The sequence below is a fragment of the Quercus robur genome, chromosome 10, assembly GCF_932294415.1.
Source record: "Quercus robur chromosome 10, dhQueRobu3.1, whole genome shotgun sequence".
NCBI classification, from domain to species: Eukaryota; Viridiplantae; Streptophyta; class Magnoliopsida; order Fagales; family Fagaceae; genus Quercus; species Quercus robur.
The window spans coordinates 17,223,083-17,245,987 of NC_065543.1; the positions used below are offsets into that span (position 1 = coordinate 17,223,083).

At 34.2% G+C, this 22,905-nt stretch overlaps 1 protein-coding gene across 1 annotated transcript; it reads left to right on the top strand.

The window, feature by feature from the left end:
- Nucleotides 1-7,242: 7,242 nt before the first annotated feature.
- Nucleotides 7,243-8,460, top strand: LOC126703907 (uncharacterized mitochondrial protein AtMg00810-like). The gene has a single exon (XM_050402961.1). The coding sequence runs from the start codon at nucleotides 7,243-7,245 to the stop codon at nucleotides 8,458-8,460; it is 1,218 nt and encodes a 405-aa protein (XP_050258918.1).
- The last annotated feature ends 14,445 nt before the right edge of the window (nucleotides 8,461-22,905 follow it).

The following is a 22,905-nucleotide window of genomic DNA, read 5'->3' on the forward strand; positions in this document are numbered from 1 at the left end:
CACATAACAGGAGTTGACCATTTAGACTCAATGATGAGCAATGGGCTTCGTGGTAGCCCACTTGCAAATGAAAGTGCAAGTAGAAGAGTCAAAGAATCACAAAGGGAAGTCCAAGAAGAAAAATGGGTTCAAAAACAAGATGATTTCTCGTGATATGTGGGAGGATTGTAATGCTATGAGTGATTTCATACTCTTTATATTAGCTGGTTGTGTAATGGATTTTTTTGGTTTCATATTTTCAAGACTTCTATGTTATAATTATTTTTGTTTGTCATGGACACCCCAAATTCATATTTTGTATTGAATATTATTTATATTCTTCTTTCATTTTGTATCATTTTTCTTGTGAATACCATTGTAATAGAATTGCAATGTGAAATAAAATGGATACTCAAAAGGTCAAAGACACCAAGACCAATTCAAGTGGTAACAACCAATGCAAAATTTATTACTTGAGATACTTGCAGATAGGCTTTTCATGGAAATAAGTATTCCAACATATTTAAACATGCATCATATGCTAAAGTAGCTAAAGTAATTACTGAGAAATTTATGACTAAATGTACCCCAAAGCAAGTGGAACATCACTTTAAAACACCCAAAACCAACTAGAATACAATTGCATTACTTCGTAATAAGAAAAGTGGGGTTTGGATGGAATGATGATTTGAAAATGATCACTTGTGATAGGACAATGTATGACAAAGAAGTTGCGGTAAGAAACTTTTATTTTCTTTATTTTATAGATAGAAACTTTTTAGGTTGTATCATTAAATCTTTTCACTATTCTTATTGCTCTCATATTAGTTTTTGACTCTTCTCCTTTTTTTATAAATTATATCTTTTCCTTTCTTTACACAAGTTCATCCCAATCATGCACAATTTTTGTTAGGCCAAGAATGTATTGACCCATTTAGTAACTTAATCACATTAATTAGTCAAGTGAATTAATTAAGTCAATTAACATGCAATACGGGTGGTAGCACAAACAAATCACCAACTAAGTTAAATATAGTGAAAAATAAATTTGACACAGGTGATTTGTTTACGAATGAAGAAAACCACTGAGGCAAAACCCCACAAGGTGAATTTAAGGTAACCACTCTCAAAAATCCACTATTATCAAAACAAACAATTACAAGTAAAAGGAATCCTAATATCTAATAACAACCTACAGTTGAACCCTTACCCCCATACCCAATTGGACTTGTAATATAGTGACAATCTCTCCTTTCAATGCATGGCTCCAAGTACGTGACTAACTAATAATGCACGGATCCCAGTACATGACGAACTCCACAGCAACCTTTTGATTGTTATAGTTAATTTGCAACATCTTTACATAGAAACACTAACAAGATATTCAATGTTGGTGCAAGAGACTTTGCTTGGTTACAAAACCCAAAGGCATACAAGAAATGGAGCAAGAATTCTTTCTTCTATAGGAGGATGCTAAGGTTTCAAAAATAAAACCTTGTGAAGCTCTCTAGGGTTTGGTTTTTCTCTTTCCACCTCCTTTAAATAAGAGCTTAATGGGCTCTCCTATTCCAAATAGGTTTACACAAACCTTGGGCTTTCCTAGTCTAATAAGGATTATATAAATCCAAAAACCTTGGGTTTTCCTAGTCTATAAGGATTATACAAACCCACAAACAAATAGCTTTTTAGAATAAAAATGTTGCAGGCTATAGTCTGAATCCTATAAGCTCGATAGATCGAGACATGTGTCGAGATTTAATGAATCTTGGCAGATCGAGCTTCTATTGAGGAGGCATCGAGACTTGCAAATTGCACTTTTCTTTAGCAGTTCTTGAGTAATCTTCATGTCTTCAATTTAACCACTTGTAATGATCATCTTAAACCTTCTTAGATTTACCCAAATACAAGTAACATGTGTTTTGTCAAAGGATATGTCAATTACATAAAAATATGTCCTTAACAATTTCTAAACAAGAAAATTGAGATGTTTGATGAGATGACTTTGGTTGTGGGTAAGGATATGGCTACATGAGGTTCTTCTAAGGGAATTGATGATATAGGTGTAGAAGCATTGGATGACTCACCTCCACTTGTTGACGCTAATGTTGATGACGTATCCAAAAAGAAGCAAGTTATACCTCACATGTGGGCTCAAATGAAACAAGGTCTCATAGGAAACGACGTCATGCTACTTTGATTGAAGATGATATTTACCAAGATCTTTCTGTACAACTTGGTAAGGTTGCCTTTGCAATAGAAAAGATTTCTGAAAATCAACTAAATTTTGGTAATCTTTATGAAAAAGCTATGAAGATGGACGGGTTTGAGGAAAATATGTTTGCATTTGCATTTGCATTTGACCATTTGAATGGGGATGAAAAACAAGCAAGGTCATTCATGTTGAAAAATGACAAGCTCCGTAGACAATGGCTGCAGAACTTCTTTGACAACTATTTAAACTAATATTGATTATGTAGGTGCATTTTTATTAGAACTTGGGCATTTTTATTTGGACAATTTGGCATTTTGGTATTTATCAAACTATTTGTTCTAGATTATTTTGCAAGTTAAATTATTTAGCCTATATGGCATTTTGAACTATTTGAGATGGAACTTATGATTATTTTGAATAATGAGAAGAATGAGTACTTTGAATTATGAGCTTATGGAGCTTATATGTGTGAGAATTATATTGTGAAAATTTTAACTTTAGAACCAAATTCATACTTTTTTATATTTATTTATGTTGATTACATTAGTTGGGTTTACGTAAATTTTATATTATACATGCTTTAAATTATACAATAAATGTTATAAAAAGTTTGTACATACCAAATACTAGAAAACATTCTCAAACCCATTTTCAAGATTGTTACTATGCAAACACCGAAAAATGAGATAGTTTTCCAAAAAATGTTCTCTAGAAAATGATCAATTTTCCAGAAAACATTAATACTGAAACAAATAGAGTGAAAAAAAAATAAATAGGTGTTAATATAATTCCAATTGCCATTACAAATGAGTGATGTTGCAAGCTGTCTATTATTCTTATCCCATCCTTATTTGAAATCTCTTTAGGTTTGTCTTTCAAAGCAATATCCAACTCTTGTTGGATCAAGATATCCATAACTTGTATTGCCAAATGCCAAAATTATTTATTCCATCAAATTTGTTTACCTCGAATTTGGCGTTAGAAACAATAGTTTATCTAATGAAGGTCTTGTAGAGAACTTACTTGACATCTTTCTTCCCAATAATCAGATCCGTAAACCAATTAACAAAATTTCCAAAGAGAACAAATCTAAATGCTTAGGTAGTGAACCTTGGTGCTCATACCAATTTAGGTGGCTAAAATCCCAAATAAGGTCAAAATTTTCGACTGGAAAGCTTGTCAAAATATCCTTCCCACAAAAAAATATATATATATATATATTCTTTAGAAAGATCACTGATGACCTGATTTGTGAAGAGTGTGGTTCTGGCCCAGAAACGACATTACATTACATGTGTTGTGTCAGTGCAGGAAGGCACGGGAGATATAGTAGCTGGAAGTAGGGAGTTTACTGATATTCTATGGCAGCTTACGATTAGATGTTTGCTGTAATACTGATGGTTACTGATAACAATAGAAAAACAAAGCATCATTTACAGTTAAAGGAAGAAGATGGTTAAGCACGTATTGGACTCATACACACGTGTGAACCACTAAATTAAACTATGTCGTTTCAGTGTGGGTGAGAGTTAGTTATAACTCGTGTGATTCTGGTATGGCACATGTCTGTTCAATCCCAATCAGTTCAAGCTTCAGAGATGGCGGGAAATTCTGTTACAAGTTAGTTAGGATTGTTAGAAAGTTCTGGATCCTATTTTATGCGTGTAAATTCATTTATATATAAGTGAGATGTATTGTATTTCAATTCATTCAAGAAAATCATAATTCAGTTTTCTCTTCTCTGATATTCTCAATTCTCTCTCTCTCTCTGATTTTCCCTTTCTTTTCCTTGCTTCTTTTCTCTTTCACGCATCTCTGCAATTCTTACTTGTTTCTTCATGGTATCAGAGCCACAAACAGCCTTCACTGAACAGATGGCTTCTACTGCAATGCCATCTTCATCTTCAACAATGGCGTCTATGGCGTCTTCCTCTACAGCTTCTACTGCTTCGATCAATTTGATCAATCAACCTCTTTTGTTGCTGTCAAACATGTCAAACATGATGACAGTAAAGCTTGACAGTTCCAACTATATAGTTTGGAAACATCAAATCTCAATGGTGCTTGAAACTTACTCCTTATTTGAGTTACTCGATGATACTCAACCAATTCCTGAGAAATTCCTCATAGATTCTTCAGGATCTGTTACTGCAATCTTCAATCCAAAGTATTTAATCTGGAAATCAAAGGAGAAAGCACTTCTTACCTTCATTAGTTCAACGTTGACTCCTTTAGTTCTTGCTCTAACTGTGGGATGTCACTCAGCAAAGGAAGTTTGGAAAGTTCTTGAAAACCGTTTTTCTTCAGTCTCTAGATCATACATTATGAATCTAAAATGAGAACTTCACAACATTAGGAAGGGCTGTGATTCTGTTGATCTGTATCTTCAAAAGATCAAGGTTGTGAGGGATAAGCTAATGGCAGTTGGAATAATTCTTGATGATGAAGAATTACTTCACATAGCCATCAAAGGCCTTCCCAAAGAATTCAATGCTTTCAAATCTGCTATATGAACAAGGAGTACACAAGTGAATTTTGATGAACTCACTACTCTACTTGGTGCAGAAGAGGAATCTTTGAATGAGTCTAATGATGTTAAAGAGACTTTTGCTATGGCAGTGAATGCCACACCTAGATCAGGTGGTGGTGGCTATAATCAGTACAACAACAGAGGAAGAGGAAGGAATAACAATAATAGAGGAAGAGGAAATGGTGGTGGTAGAGCATCTAATGCTTTTCCACATCAGTTTTCATCATACACCTCAAATCAGAACCATTCAAATCAGTTCTCTCCATCATCAAAGTTTCAAGGTTCAAGAAATGAGAGGCCATCATGTCAGATATGTGGGAAGAATGGTCATACAGCAATTGATTGTTACCATCGCATGGACTATGCCTACCACGGAAAACACCCTCCAACCAAGTTAGCTGCTATGGCAACAGCTTCCAATGCTTCAATTGCTCAAGAATAGCCTTGGCTAGCTGACAGTGCTGCAACGGATCATGTCACATCCAGCCTCAATGCACTCTCCTTTCCCAAACCTTACACTGGACAGGATCACCTAACTGTTGGTAATGGTCAAAACCTTCCTATCACTCACATAGGTAAAGTTCAATTCCCTATTCAACACTCATGCTTACATCTTAATAATGTCCTTAGGGTGCCTTCAATAGCTTCAAATCTTGCTTCTGTTCACAAACTCTGCCATGATAATAATTCTTGGTGTTATTTTGATGAAAACCTTTTATCTGTTCAGGCCTTGAACACAGGGAGAGTACTTTACCAGGGCAGGAGTGAACAGGGTGTATACCCTATCTACCCTAGTAAAGCTCCTAATCTGTCCTTACCTTCTAGAGTCTGCAATCATGTTGCCTCCACCTCTTCACTTTGGGAACTATGGCACAACAGGCTTGGTCATCCACATGCTCAAGTCCTGCAAACACTTCTCCCTAGTCTTAAGGTTTCTTCAAATAATTGTACCAGTGTATCTTGTACACACTATCTTAGTGGGAAAATTCATAAACTCCCCTTTCCTACTTCCCATTTTACTGCTCATTCCCCACTTGAATTAGTTCACTCTGATGTATGGGGCCCTGCTCCAGTTTCTTCTATCAATAAATTCAAGTATTATGTGTTGTTTGTTGATCACTATACTCGGTTTACTTGGGTTTATTTCCTTCAACACAAGTTTGAAGTCTTTTCTATGTTTGTTAAGTTCAAATCCATGGCTGAAACACAGTTCTCATCAAAACTTAAAATCTTAAGATCAGATGGGGATTGTGAGTATATTTCTAAGGAGTTTAAGTCTTACTTATCTGCCTATGGTATTCTCCATCAACTCTCTTGTCCATACACTCCACAGCAGAATGGATTGGTAGAACGAAAACATAGACATATTGTAGAAACAACAATTACTTTACTGTCTAAGGCTTCCCTACCTTTCCAATTTTGGTCTTATGCTGTTCAAATTGCAGTTTTTCTTATAAACTTGCTTCCTACTGCAACACTTCAGTTCCACTCACCATATTATCTGTTGTATCACTCCCAACCTGATCTCAATCAGCTCAGGATCTTTGGATGTGCTTGTTATCCCCTTCTCAAACCTTACACCTCACACAAGCTTGAACCTAGAACCAAGGAATGTGTATTTCTAGGTTACTCTTCTGTTTCCAAAGGTTACCTATGTTTTGATCCCATTACAAATTCTATGTATACCTCTAGGCATGTTTTGTTTAATGAATCCAAATTCCCTTTTCCTACACTGACTTCTTCTTCCTCACAATCACCTGTTTCTCCTACATCTCACTCAATTTGGTTGTCTAATCTTCTTTACTTACACTCTCTTCATCAACCTTCTATTTTAGGGCCAACCCCACAGTCTGTCACTCCTGTCACACCTCTTGCCACTTCCTTTGATCAACCCTCTCACACAGTTCATTCTCCTGCTCCTGCTTCACCTAGTTGCACTGCAACTTGCTCCCATCCTCCTTCCACAGCTCCTATTAGTTCTACTTTGCCATCATTGCCTGCTTCTGTCCCACAAATTTCCTCCTCTAGTGACCTTTTACCCTTACCAATTTTTCCTATTAACACTCACTCCATGCAAACTAGGTCCAAGAGTGGCATATCCAAACCTAAACTCTGCTATAAGGCCACTCTGGACTATAATTTCACTGAACCACCTACCTACAAAATAGCTTCTTCTTATCTAAATTGGTGCAAGGCAATGGATGCTGAATTTGATGCATTGCAGAAACAGCAAACCTGGGTTCTTGTTCCTCCTTCTGATCATTTCAATCTGGTAGGGTGTAAATGGGTTTACAAATTGAAGCTTCACAGTGATGGTTCAATAGCTAGATACAAGGCCAGGCTGGTAGCCAAGGGGTTTCATCAACAACTTGGAATTGATTTCACAGAAACATTCAGTCCTGTTATAAAACCTGCTACTGTCAGATTGGTCTTGGGCATTGCTGTCAGCCTTAACTAGTCTATTAGGCAATTGGATGTCTCCAATGCCTTCCTTCATGGCTATCTCAAGGAGGAGGTTTATATGCAGCAGCCACAGGGTTATGTTCATCCCTCTAAACCTCATTATGTCTGCAAATTACTCAAATCTCTTTATGGATTGAAGCAGGCACCCCGGGCATGGTTTGAGAGGTTCACTTCTCAATTGCTTCATCTTGGTTTTGTGGCTTCCTTGGCAGATTCTTCTCTGTTTGTTTATCAGTCTGGCTCTACTATTCTCTACCTACTGCTGTATGTTGATGATATTATCATCACTGGTAATGCTCCTAACCAGATTACCTGTCTCATCTCAGCTCTCAGTGCCACTTTTGATCTCAAGGATCTTGGCCCCCTCAATTACTTTCTGGGTATTCAAATCACACCCACCAAGTATGGTCTTACCTTATCCCAGACAAAGTATGCTTCTGATGTTCTTCATCGTTTCAATATGCATAACTCCAAGACTAAAACTCCCTGTTGTCCTGCCACAAGACTTACTCCAGACTTTGGTATGCCCTTGTCTGATCCATCTACTTATAGAAGCATGGTTGGCGCACTGCAGTACCTTACATTCACTAGACCAGATTTGGCATTTAGTGTTCATCAGTTATGTCAATTTATGCAATTTCCTACATCTACTCATCTGGAGGCTGCTAAGAGAGTTCTCAGATATGTGAGGGGCACTCTTTCTCATGGCATTTATTTCTCTCGAGGTCCCTTTACTTTAACTGCCTTCACAGACGCTGATTGGGCAGGTGACCCTTTTGACAGGAAGTCCACCACTGGGTTTATGGTGTTTTTAGGCTCCAATCCTATTTCTTGGTCATCTAAGAAGCAGAGCACTGTGTCCAGATCCTTCACAGAAGCTGAGTATCGTGCACTTGCCACCACTGCTGCTGAGCTTTCCTGGCTTCATCAGTTGTTTCGTGATCTTCTACTTTTCCTTCATCATGTTCCAGTTTTATGGTGTGACAATGTGTCTGCCCTTGCTCTTGCTTCGAATCCAGTTTTTCATGCTCGTACTAAGCATGTCGAAGTGGATTATCATTTCATCAGAGAACGTGTTCTTCGCAAGGACTTAGCTATTTCCTTTGTTTCTGGCAAAGATAATCTTGCAGATATATTCACTAAGCCTTTGCCTGGTCCTTTGTTTCTCCTATTTCGGGACAAACTCATGCCTCGTTCCTTCCCCATTCGTTTGAGGGGGGATGATAACAATAGAAAAACAGAGCATCATTTACAGTTAAAGGAAGAAGATGGTTAAGCACGTATTGGACTCATACACACGTGTGAACCACTAAATTAAACTATGTCGTTTCAGTGTGGGTGAGAGTTAGTTATAACTCGTGTGATTCTGGTATGGCACGTGTCTGTTCAATCCCAATCAGTTCAAGCTTCAGAGATGGCGGGAAATTCTGTTACGAGTTAGTTAGGATTGTTAGAAAGTTCTGGATCCTATTTTATGCGTGTAAATTCATTTATATATAAGTGAGATGTATTGTATTTCAATTCATTCAAGAAAATCATAATTCAGTTTTCTCTTCTCTGATATTCTCAATTCTCTCTCTCTCTGATTTTCCCTTTCTTTTCGTTGCTTCTTTTCTCTTTCACGCATCTCTGCAATTCTTACTTGTTTCTTCACGAGGCGCATATGGAAGAATCGGAATGAAGTGAGACATGGGCAAAGAAAACAAACAGCTACAGAAATTTATGAAAAATCAACTAGACTACTAGAGGAATATCAAGCCAACGCTACACAAACCCGATAACTCATCTCCAATCAGATGGGTTCCTCCTCAAAATGGATGGTATAAGGTGACTACTGATGGTGCTGTATTTTGAAATTTTCATCTTTTGAAAACTACATCAGCTACATTTCTTTCGCCAAGTTGAAGTTATCTACACTAAAAGGGAATGCAACAAACCATGACATGGTAGTATGCACAGTTTGTTGACGATGTAATTCATATTTTTCAAACATGAAATGAAATAAATTTCACTGGGATTTCCTAAAAAAAAAAAAGAAAAAAAAAAAAAAAAAGAGTTTGGAGAAAGACTTGTCCAAATAATATTTGGTTTTGTGCTGACCGCGTGGCTACGTATGGCATCCATTTAGAAATGATGAACTCCACAAGTTGAGCGTGAGCATGATAGTTGGCTCCTCACTCTGACCTTCGGCGGGCGTGGTTACCATTTTTTAATTAGCTCTTGAGCCCTGTATACACGCCTTGATTGTATATGTTCGACACTCAATATTTCATACTCAAGTTTCTACGAGGTCATTCGGTACATGTGTTTAAACACATGTTTTTAGTTTTTAAATAATATTACACGCATTTTCTCATACTTTTTCATCCATACGTATTTTCAAAAAATAAAACATTGTTAGAACAATGTTACTAAACAGCCCCTAAATGTTTTATAATCGGTTATGTAACCAACTTTGTCCATTAGTTAAAATATATATTCTCTCATATTAGTTTTATAATTTATATACTATTTTTAGAAAGTATTTTATAGATTATCGAAATGTTATCTATGTTGGTCAATATTTAAAATATAGCTTCAAACCAGTTTGAAGGAATCTTTTCCATTTCTTAGAAGATTGTGTGTTTATTATTTATGCACAAGATATTTCTTCAAATTAGTTTGGAAAAGTTTTCTTCAACCCACTACGTAGTTATTTATAATATTATTTTTATGTACTATTTAAGCAAGTCACATGAATTATTAAAAAAATCATGTAACCAAAAGTACACATGGATAAATTTTTTAACCGCCATCTAGTGGGTTGAAGGAAGTTTCCTCAAAACTGGTTCGAAGGTAAATTATTTTCATTATTTAAGCAAGTTAAGGGCTTATTTGGTAAGAGATTTCTAGTAACATTATGTAAGTTTTGTGGAAATACATGTGGATGAAAAAATATGTGAAAATAAATGTTGTAGTATTTAAACAACAATTTTCGCTGTTTAAACACCCTTACCAAACGGGGCCTAAATAACTTAATAAAGAAGTTATGTAACTAAAATTACTTGTGAGTGGTATTTTCAATCGCCACATAATGAGTTAAAGGAACATAACTCCAAATGGTTTTGAGGTTAAACCTTTCAAAATTATATTTTCCTATAAAGTATAAAAAATACTCTCTAATAATTAATTATTTTCCTCCATAAGTATAATTAAATTATTAGCTGTAATGCTTAGTTATTGCACATTCACAATACTTCTTTCTAGTACCAAAATATTATATGGGTGTCCTTAGAGTATTTGTTAATAAACTATTTTTAAAATTTTTTGATACTATTTTTATAGGAAATATAAAAAGATATCAAAAAAATTAATTACTTATTTCCTTTCTTAAAAAAAGTTTAACTACAAAATTAGTTGTAGTCTATGGCTATTACCTAAATCAATACATTTTTACTGTAGGTGAATTTTGATAAATCCATCATTAAATTACTTCTTCTTCTTATATCTTCTATGCTTATAAAATTTATAGAAAATTAAAGAGCAATAGCTATGTTATCATTAAATTATTAAATTGCAAGTTTTTGTAATTTAAAATTATACATGAAATATAAACTTAGAGATTATATAGTAAATAATATCTAATTGACATAAAATTTGACATGTGTATTAAGAGCGTAAAAAACATGCAACTCAATAGTCAAATTTTCAAAATATGTAGTAATATTTATTTTATTGAGTAAGGTTGTAGCCTTAAGTTTCAACCAATTTTGTAGCTAAACTTTGTTCTTCCTTTCCCATAAAAGTTTTTTATAAAGTATTTCATAAAGAACAAAATTTAGCTACAAAATTGGTTGTAGCTTTAGGTTACAACTTTACTCAATATCTTTTTATTGGAAATGAATTTCGACAAATCCACCATTGGATTATATCTTCTTCTTATACTCTCTATACTTGCAAAATTTCTAAAAAATTAAAGATCAATAACTATGTCATCAATAAATTGTTAAATTACAAGTTTTTGTAGTCTAAAATTATGCATAAAATATAAGCTTATAGATCATATAATATGTAATATCCGATTAACACAAAATTTGACATGTATATTAAGAACGTAAAGAACATGCAATTCAACAATTAGATTTTCAAAATATATAACAAATTTTTTTTTATTAAGCAAGATTGTAGTCTTAGATTACAACAAATTTTATAACTAAATTTTGTGTTAGGTTCTAAAAACTTAGGATTTTATGTATTTAAAACTTTAATGTAAATTGTAGGCAAACCATGATCAAAATAATATGTTTAGTCGTATTTAGACTTGCTCAAAATTGGTTCGTTTGTGTAAAGTTGGAATAAGCTGATGCAGGAACCATTTAAGCTTCTCGACCTGGTTTGATTGATCGAAGCTTAGGCTCCGAAAATCGAGTCAGAGGCGTTTTCTGTAGAATTCCAACTCAGCCCTAATTTTGTTTTAAAACGTTTAGGGTTTTCTAATTTTCCCTTGGTATAAAAGGAAAACCCTAACCATGTTTTAGTGTTGCTCATTATTGCTATTTGTGTAAATCTCTTGTGAAATCTAGAGGAGCTTTCCTTTACATAAACTTAGGGTTTTCAAGGAGGAGATATTATCTACACCTTGATGATCAATTGAGTTGCTGCCATTGAAGCTTAAAGAAACACAAGCAAGTGTGCTTGTATCTGGTGGTGAATCCAAGAAAGAAGGAGTCCGTGGATTCGGAACTTGCACGTGGTCGTGTCAATAAGCTCTACTGGTGAGTAGCAATAAGAAGTCAAGCGTGGGGGCTTGTAAGTCTTATTGTATGAACTTCGATTCTTTCAAGATAGTGGATTCAGGTTTACCTTGAGGATAGCTAGGTTAAATCCTCCCCAGGTTTTTACCGGTTTGATTTCCTGGGTGATCATATCATTGTCTTATTTATCTTTCTGCTGCTTTGCATGATATGATTGTTTTGATTGTTAATTTGGACTAAGTAACAACTTGGCTAATTACCTAGGTTAATCCAATTATATTTTAAAGGGTCTAAAAACTATCAAGTGGTATCAAAGTGGATTGCTCTCTTGCTGTTGATCTTTCGATCACAGAGCTGGTCCTTGACCCCTGTTGTCATGGAACACGGACACTCTCTTGTTATTCCTCCTTATTTTGATGGGAATAATTATGCTTATTGGAAAGTAAGGATGAAAGCATTCCTGAAATCGATTGATGAGAGAGTCTGGAACTCCGTTGAATACGGATGGGAGAAGCCCACTACTCCTGTTAGTAAGTGGCAAACTTCTCAAAAAGAAGCAATCGCGTTCAATAGCAAGCCTATAAATGCTATTTTTAACACTGTTTCTATAGAGGAATTTAAGAGAATCTCTAATGTTAAAGTTGCTCATACTGCTTGAAATATCCTCCAGATTGTACATGAAGGCACAAAGGCCATCAAAATCAAAAAATTGCAATAGTTAACTTCTAAATTTGTAAGCATTTGGATGTCTGATGATGAATCTTTTAATGAATTCTATGCTAAACTTAATGATATTGTTAATTTTGCTTTTAACTTGGGTGAAATCTATGATCAACCTAAAATTGTTAGGAAGATTCTTAGATTGTTAACTGAAGACTTTAGATCCAAGGTGACTGCCATCACTGAGAGTAAGGATGTGGACTCCATCCCTATTGATGAACTTGTAGGATCACTTCAATCTTATGAGTTAGACCTACCAAAAACTAGCAAATCCAAATCAATGGCTCTTAAGTCAGTTGATGATGTTGAGATTAGTGGATTTGATGATGAGCTCTTTACTACAAAGATTGCTTACCTTGCCAAGATCTTTAGAATCTTTCTCAAGAATAGTAACAGAAAGGCAAGAGGTACGAATACTGCTGAACCTAGAAACTTTAGGAATAATGATCCCACTAAGGTTAACAATAATGATAAACCTCAAGAAAAAGTAGGTAAATCTTCATATAATTCTATGGGTCCTCAGTGTTTTGGATGTCAAGGGTATGGTTACATGAAATCTGAATATCCTACCTATTTGAAGTCTAAGGGTAAGACTATGGCTGTAACCCTTAGTGATGGTAAAGTTTCTGATGATGAGTCTGATTGTGACGGGGATAGAAACTTCATTGCTTTCACTGCTACTGCTGTAGTCAATGAAAGCATATCTACTAAAGAGAACCTTTCTGATGGGAAACTCTCTGAGGATGCAGATCTTCAAGAAGCCTATAATAAACTTTGCAAATTTGCTGCAAAGGATGCTATGAATGTTGAACTTGGCCTGAAGAAAATTGAATCTCTTGAGCTTGATAAGAAGAATTTGCTTGTAAAACTGTTTGATGCAAATGAACTTTTGAACAATGTGAAAACTAAGAATATGCTTTTACTTGATAAAGTTAAATCTTTGGAACTTGATTTATCTGTTGCTAGATCTACTAGTTCTAAACTTGATCAAATGCTGAGTGTTCAAAAGTCTCCTTCTGACAAATCTGGATTAGGTTTTGTTGAAAGCGTCTCTGTGTCTGCTCCTCATTCCACAAACTTTGTCCTTTCATCTCCTTCTGAACCTTCTGTGAGTGAGATTGTGTGTAAAAATGTCAAACCCCTTGTGAGTGAGGTTGTCAAACCCATAGAAGTTTCACCATCTAGGAAGATTAAGATTGATCTGAAAGAGTCTAAACCTAAACAGCCTACTCTTTCTAAGGACAAATCACATGATAAACCTGCATGGGTTTGTCATTTTTGTGGAAAGTCTGGACACATTCGTCCAAACTTTTACAAGCTACAAGCCGCTAAGAAAGCAAACAAACCAAAAGTACTTGTGCCTCAAGCACAAGATCCTATGGTACTCATTGGTGAATTGGTAAAGGCTTTAAACCTTTATTCCAATCCAGGAGTTGGTAATCATTCCCAAGTGAATAAGAACTCCAATGCTCATGGTGCATCTAAAAGGTTTTGGATGCAAAAGACTCGAACTAATTGAGTCTTTCTGACATGGTCCTTGTGCTTCATTGCTCTACCCTTTGTGACCATTTGTTCTTTGTTTTTGTGTTTTCTTTGTTTCTAGGATTTGCATTGCATAACATTCATGCATCTCATTCTAGATGTTTTTTTAAAAATCTAAAAAAAAAAAAAAAAAAAAAAGGAAGCAAAAGGATTCAAATTGTGTTTTGCACTATTTTCTTGGTTTTTGAGAACAAGGTTGGTCAATTTATTTTCACATAACATGTCTTTTGGACCTTTTTTAGCTTTGATGAGCTCACTTATTACACTTTACTAGTCGAAGCCTTGTAGTGCATGTTGTGTGGGAAAGATGTTTATGGTTTTGATCACTTTGTCTTGATCTTGATGTAACATGTCTTTGACTGTCAAACTTGAACTTTTAGAGAAAGGCATAAATAACCATCTCACCACTGTTCACTAGCCAATCATGAACACTTTAGTGCATATCGTAAGATTTTGTGCTCGAGAAAGTGTAGTACATGCACAAAAAGAATATAAGGTGTAGCCTCGGTTTAAATGCTAAAATTGGTGTGTACATTATTAGACTTAATGATTAAATCTATCAAATAAAATTGGTGTGTACATTATCCCGACTATTTTAATAAGTTTCTAAATAATTAAAATTTGTGTGTACAATATAAGGTAAAATCAAGAAACTTATACGATTGCAAGCTTATGATCTAGGAGATGTGAAAGTTATATGATGTAACTCTTTTGGTGATAGGTCTCTTTCAAATTCTATGTGATGAATTTTGTAGAAATTGTGATTGATTTCTATTTATATATCACCTCACATGTTTTTCAAGCTTTTGCTAGTTGCATACACTACACAAGTTATTCTTTGAGTTTTTGTGTCAAACTAATTTGATGCTTGAAAATTTATGGATAATGTAAGAAATTTTAAATTTGGGAAAATCGGGCTTCAATCCTTGTTTTTGAAATCATATCATTACATACTAATGCATTTTGTTCTTCAATTTCAATGTTTTAAGGTGTACCTAAAATGTGTTTTGTCTTTTTCAAAAACTGTGATTTCTCAAAAAAAAATTGTGAGTCTCTGTCTGTTTCGATTGATCGAGTCTGTTTTTCGATCAATCAAAATTGGTTTTAAAAATTTAGGTGAGCCTCTGGTTGTTTCGATCGATCGAACCTAATATTTCGATCAATCGAAAATCGTATGAGAAGTTTTTTAAAAACTGATTTTCAGTTGAGTCAAACACTTTTTCAAAAAGTTCTTTAACTTTTCTCTCTCCATATGACTCGGTCAAGGCTCAACCTCAAATTTTTGTCGTTTTCGTCCATTCTTTTTGCAAGGTTTTCCTCTCCCAAGGCCGGTAAGACCTTTATACCCTTCCTTTTGCATTTATTTTCATGTTTTCATGCATAACCTCAGGCATTTTGTTGGGATTTTCGGACCATTTCAAATTTGGGATTTTTGTTGAATCAAGCTTCTTTTCCTAAAATTGATCATTGGGTTTTGTTCCTATATTGTTATAATCATGTTATATGATGACTAATTTGATCAATTTGGTGTTTGGTGAGAAATTGAAAATTCTAGGGCTTGTATTGAACCCGAATTGGGGATTTTGTTCAAATTAGTTTCAATTGATGAAATTGGCTTGTTGAAGTGATGTAATTGATCATTATTTTATGTAATCTATCTTATGTAATGATCAATTCGTCAATTTATCAAGTGGTTTTTCAAACTTTTGGGGTTTTTGTTAGAAACTCTATGCTCAAGCAAAATTTGTGAACTTGAACTTAATTTGAACTTAATTGCACTGCATTAGGTCATGCATCACTACTTTTAATTTGTTCATGCATCATATAGATTTTTGTTCTATAATTTTTTTGTGCTAACTTGCAGTCTACCCTTGGTTTTTGTTTTTTTTCTTCTTGCTTTGTGTCTTGGACCTTATCCTAGCACCATGCCTAGGAAGAATAGAGCACAGAGGACCCCCTCTACTTCCTCTGAGTCTCCCTCTAGGAGTGAGGTGTTTAGGAATGACAAAAGTAGAGAGGCCCTTGAGAAATTGAATTGTAAGCATAAGATATGGGCTAAGCGTTTTGTGGTTTTAGATGAGGTTGATCCAGCCATTAAAGCTAACCTTAAGTCTAGAGGTTGGTTGTCCCTGTTAGAGATAGATCATCCACCCCCAACCGCCCTAATTAGAGAGTTCTTCTCGAATCTCTCTTGCCATGTCTATGATTCCAACAACCTTGTTAGGAGTTGGATACGAGGTATAGAGTTCACTATTACCCCTCGGATAGTGGCTGAAGCTCTTAGGGTTCCAGTCATTAGGGAGCCTATCTATCCCTATGATGAGTCTCCACCCTTAGATGTCATCATGTCATACATCACTGGGTCTTCTATCTAGTCGGGTTCTGATCCTTGGATCACGTCAGCTGAGCTTACTGAGACTACCTATCTTTTCTTTAGGATAGCATGTCATTCTTTGTGGCCTATTTCTCATCTCCACACCATCTCTCTAGAGCGATGTGTGTTTTTGTACGCTTTTGTTTCTGGTGCGTCTATCAGTTTCCCACATCTGTTCCTTCATTCTTTGAACGAGGTTCATAGGAGTTCTGCCGTAGGGCATGCGCTTATCCATCCTATTTTCATTCATAGGATTTTGGTGTTTCTTGGTCTAGATGGTTTCCTTTCTGGTGAGCTTCTTCATGTTGTTGCTCCCATAGGTGCCACCTTTCTTAGGCAGAGGGTTGCTCACTTGAGAGTTGATCCTACGCGTCCTAGAGGTGCGCCATCTGGTGATGTTCCCCTTCCTCCCTCTTCTACAGGTGCTAATGCTGCTGAGACATTTGGTGCTGCTACTACTGATGCTGATGTTCCTCCACCGACTATTTCGGATGATTCAAACATTCGACGTACGTTGGATCATGTTTTGACTGTTCAGGCGGCTCATGGACAGATTTTGGTGGACGTGCTCGATGAGATCCGTGCTTTGCATGCAGAGTTGGCACAGTTTAGACGATCTTCACTGCCACCTCCCTTTTGATGATGGATTTTGATTGCCCTTTGGCATTCCATCACAAAAAAGGGGAGTACATATTTTGAGCATTTGTAGAGTCTTGTTTTCAGGGGGAGAGTTTTTTTTTTTTTTTTTTGTTAGTTGAAGCTTGTGGAGTTTAGATTGTATCTAGGTGCTTCACATTGTATTTTATCTTTTTTAGCTTGCCATACTTTTGCTGGGATATTCATGTTAGGGAGAGTTACTTTTATTGCTTTATATGTTTTTTGTTTTCAACTGCTTATTGATTTATATTTATGAGTTTTTCATTGATATATGTATTTATTTTGTGTTGTTTGAAATCAAGAATTTATTTTGTTTACTTGTATTTTCCACACATGTGGTTATGCATTTTGTTTAGTGTTTTAAGAAATATACAGGTTGATTTAATTGAGCTGCTATCTACACTTGCAACTAATGAATAGTAGTTAGGATTGAAATTGTTTTATGAGCATTATTTTTGTAAAGGGTTTTTCTTTGTAAACTTTGAACTTCTAGTTGTGTTTTGTCACGGATTGCCAAACGGGGAGTTTGTTAGGTTCTAAAGACTTAGGATTTTATGTATTTAGAACTCTAATGTGTATTGTTGGCAAACCATGATCAAAACAATATGTTTAGTCGTGTTTAGACTTGCTCAAAGTTGGTTCGTTTGTGTAAAGTTGGAATAAGCTGATGCAGGAACCATTTAAGCTTCTTGGCCTGGTTCGATCAATCGAAACTTAGGCTCAATCAATCGAAAATTGGGTCAAAGGCGTTTTCTACAGAATTTCAACTCAACCCTACGTTTGTTTTAAAACGTTTAGGGTTTTCAAATTTGCCCTCGGTATAGAAGGCAAACCCTAGCCACGTTTTAGTGTTGCTCATTATTGCTGTTTGTGTAAATCTCTTGTGAGATCTAGAGGAGCTTTCCTTTACACAAACTTAGGGTCTTCAAGGAGGAGATATTATCTACACCTTGATAATCAATTCAGTTGCTGCCATTGAAGCTTAAATAAACACAAACAGGTGTGCTTGTATCTGGTGGTGAATCCAAGAAAGGAGTCTGTGAATTCGGAGCTTGCACGTGGTCGTGTCAGTAAGTTTTACTGGTGGGTAGTAATAAGAAGTCGAGCGTGAGGGCTTATAAGTCTTATTGTATGAACTTCGATTCTTTCAAGATAGTGGATTCAGGTTTACCTTGAGGATAGCTAGGTTAAATTCTCCTCAGATTTTTACCGATTTGGTTTTCTGGTTGATCATATCATTGTCTTATTTATCTTTCCGCTGCTTTGCATGATATGATTGTTTTGATTGTGATAACCTAGATTTATTAATTTGGACTAAGCAACAACTTGGCTAATTACCTAGGTTAATCCAATTGTGTTTTAAGGGGTCTAAAAACCATCACTTTGTACTTTCTATAAGGTTACAACCAATTTTGTAACTAAACTTTGTCATTTTCTTAAACTATGTTAGGACATATATGATTCACTAGTTAGAAACATATGTCACTATTTTATGTAATTGGCTAATCTTTTGACAGAATGTACTTTACTTGTAATTGGATAGATCTAGGTGCTTTTAATACTTCAAGAAACAAAGTTTCAAGATCAAGTATTAAAGTCATTCAAGTCTGTCCAAGAAACAAGCTGAATAATGCAAATTCATTAAAGCTCGACAACTGGCTCGACAGCTATATCTATCGAGTTTAAGAAGAAAGCTATTTCAGCCTGTGTTCTCAACACTTGCTTGACAGCTGCTAGAAACCTCCTATCTGTCGAGGTTTAAGAAAGAAACAGAAATTCTAATCTGTTTTCTTGGAATCCGTGAATGTGTCTTTGGACCTTCTTTTCTCCTAACCCTAGATATATAAAAGGATTATTTTAAAGGTCGTAAAAGAGTTCACAAGTTGCACAAGTGTTGAGTAAAGTTTGTTCAAGTAAATTGTGGCCGGAGATAAAATTTGCTCTAGTTCATCCTTCTTGAAGAATTTGTTGTGTATGTGCACCGTAGGATTTTGTGACCAAGCATCTTCTTAATCTTCATCGTTGGGATGAACTGAAAAACTTTGCAGCCAACAACCTTCTCTAATTGGTGATTGAAGTCGCGTACTAGGATCCGTGCATCAGTTAGTCACGTACTTGGGAGCCGTGCATCGAAAGAAGAAATTGTCACTACAGAACAAGTCCAATTGGGTATTGGGGTAAGGATTCAACTATAGATTGGTATAAGGTACTGAAATTCCTTTACTTGTAACCACTTATTATGATAATAGTGGAATTTCGGAAGTGGTGACTTGAAAATCATTTGGTGGGGTTTTTGTTGTTAGGTTTTCCCCATTCGTAAACAAATCACCGTGTCAAATTTATTTTCCGCTACATACTTAGTTTATTGGTGATTTATTTGTGCTACCACGCGTTTGCATGTTAATTAACTTAATTAATTCACTTGGTTAATTTATCACAAGGGATCAATTCGTTTTTTTTGGCCTAAAACTAATGTCTTTAAAACTTAAAACATCAAAAAACAAAATCCTATTATTATATATGAAATGTAATTCCACTAATCTTCAACATCCTTACGCACCTAACCTCTTTTAAATACAAACATCTCTCTTTATTTGATTCTTTATTTCATTAGCATTACTCATATATTAATGGTTTGTTATTAAAAAGTTAGCGATAATTTATTGAAATGTCTAACTTTAAAGCGACAACTAGCTTGTCATTTGTCCTTGAAGTGTAATGATAAATTCATTCGTAGTCATCATATACCAATGGGACAAAATTGGCAAATGCCCTTTTTGGGCCAAAAAAAACAGCATTATGCCCCATTTACCAAACTAATTAGAAAAATGCCCTTTTTGAAACTCGATTTTCTCAAAATCGAGTTAAACCCTATAGTGCCGTTTTTAAGGAGTCTATAGTAACGTTTTAAGGACCTATAATAGAGTTTTAAAACTCGAGCTCCTTGAACTCGAGTTATAGGTAAAAAAAGAAAAGAAAAAAAAGCATGTAATTTGAGTTCATGGAACTCAAGTTTCAAAACGCCACTATAGGTCCTTAAAACGTCGCTATAGGCTCCTTAAAACACCACTATAGGGTTTTAGAATTTTTTTTTTTTTAACTCAATTTTGAGAAAATCGAGTTTTAAAAGAGAGACATTTCCCTAATTAGTTTGGGAAATGGGGCAAAATGCTACTTTTTTTGCCCAAAAAGGGCATTTGCCAATTTTGTCCTATACCAATGTCCTTTGGTCTAATTGAATCTCCAACTTCATGGTACAAATTCAGGGTTCAATCTCAGCATTTTCAATTAACAAAAAAAAAAAAATATATATATATATATATATATATACATACACACACTTTGGTCATTGTTCTAGAAAGCAAGCAGACTAAATAAATGATTTCCATAATTTATAACTAAATGAGTTTAGTAATTTTAAATGAGAGATTTAAAATGTGATCATTTAAAAAAAATTGTAAGTACTAAGATTTGGATATACTTGATGTTATTAAATTTTGGGACAAAATGGGCTTTTGCCCTTTTTGGGCAAATTAATTAGCTTTATACCCTCTTTCCCAAGCTAAACAGGGAAATGCTCATCTTTTAAAACTCAATTTATGATAAATCAAGTTAGAAAAAAAAAATTCAAAAGCCCTATAGTGGCGTTTTAATGAGCCTATAGTGACGTTTTTAAGACCTATAGTGACCTTTTTTAACTCGACTTCAATAAAATCAAGTTATAGGCAATTTTTTTACCTATAACCCGATTTCATTGAGGTCAAGTTAAAAAACGTCACTATAAGTCTTAAAAAACGTCACTATAGGGCCTAACTTGATTTATCATAAATCGAGTTTTAAAAGAGAAGCATTCCCTATTTAGTTTGGGAAAGAGGGTATAAATCTAATTAATTTGCCCGAAAAGGGCAGAAGCCCATTTTGTCCTTAAATTTTGTTGTCAACCATTTGGTTGAGGCGGTAAATTGCTCATCCTGGACTATGTCATTCTTATAGAAAAAATAAGTATATTTCTGTGTGACTTACTTATAAATACTTAATTTGTATATAGTTATCAGAACTGTTTCGAGCATTGACCTATTAAGGGTGTGGTATGATGGTCACAGGTTCAATCGTAGGGTCATAAGTTCATCATTGGATTAATAATTAATTTTTAAAATATATATATAATTAATTAAAGAATAAATAAATAAAACAAATATAAACGATTAAAAGAAAGAAGACGTTCTTTAATTTCAACACAAACATATAAGTATAAAAAAAAGACTGAAATTAATAATAAAAATTATTAATTGTTAAAAAAAATATTTCAAATATAAACTTAATGTTTTTTATAAATAAACAAATATATATATATATATATATATATATATATATATATATTACACTTCAATTGATCTTTTTAACTACCCAAAAATAAAACTGCAAAATTGAAGTCTTTTTTGTTATTGCAATATAATAAATTTTATTAATGTTTATTATCTTTTTCAAAAAATTTATTTAAATTCATTCATTAAGAAAATCTATTGAAAAGAAATAATTAGTTTTCTAGAAAATAATATTAACTAGAAGTACTTTTAAATAATACGAAAATAATTTCAAATTGGCTTAGAGTGGATTTAAACTTTAAAGCCTAATACAAGGTACTTAGCACGAAATTAGAGTGAACCATCTTAACTTTACTTTAATTTTGTATTGTATGTAATATATGAGCTCCTCTCGTTTGATTCCTAAATCCCACCTAGTGAGTAGTGACCGCTTTACGAATTATACAAATCTAATTAAATAAAAAATAAAAAAATAAAAAAGAAGTCGAATATATTGCCATCATCCCCCCCCCCCCACCCCCCCACCCCCAACAATATATTAAGTTTTGTAATTTCATTCTATTAACAAAATGAAAAAAGCAAAAAGGGACTGATGAGAGATCAAGTGAGAATTAAGAATGTCGAGATAAGAGTAATAAAGCGAGATAGATTATGAAATGATGACAGAGAAGAGAAAAATAAAGAGAGAGAAAACAACAATTGAATCTACTGCAACTGTGAGTCAAGTCGCTGAGAAGAACAGACTATTGTAATTGCAAATTAAGCGAAAGAGAGCAGAGCAACTGGTGCTGCCGTGGAGAATTCACGGCTACAATATCTCTGATGGTATCACTTCTTCTTTTTTTAGGAAAAACAAAATTAGAGATTATTTTTATGAAATTGGTTGAACTAGTTATGAATCCAAATGATTAGGGATTTTTATTTTTTGTTTTTGAATGGGTTTTTTGTTGAATATTTTGTTTATTTGTTGTTACTTGGTTTAATTTTGTTATTGTTTGAGTTATTTTTGTTGTTATCTAGGCTAATTTTATTGTTGTGATTTAGGCTATTATTGTTTTATTTAAAGTATTAAGGATTATGTTTGAGAGTCAAAATTATTTTTGTGAGAAATGCTACATGCACAACATTTTTATAAAAAAAAAATCATAGGTAAAAGGTTATTACTGAGGAATAAAAAAAGTAATGTTAGCAATAGGTCATCAAGTTTAAAATCAGTAGCAACTTGCTATCTAAGATATGTTATGAAATTACTATAAAAATGTAATGAATATAGTATTACTTTATTTTTATTAAACAAAAATTATTGAGATTCTCAAGTCAAGGTATTCAATAAAGTTTTATAAGCTAGATAAAAAAGATTAATTTAAAAC

Bases quoted from the DNA above. Each gene is read 5' to 3' on its own strand.
- LOC126703907 (XM_050402961.1), top strand. From the start codon at position 7,243: ATGCAGCAGCCACAGGGTTATGTTCATCCCTCTAAACCTCATTATGTC.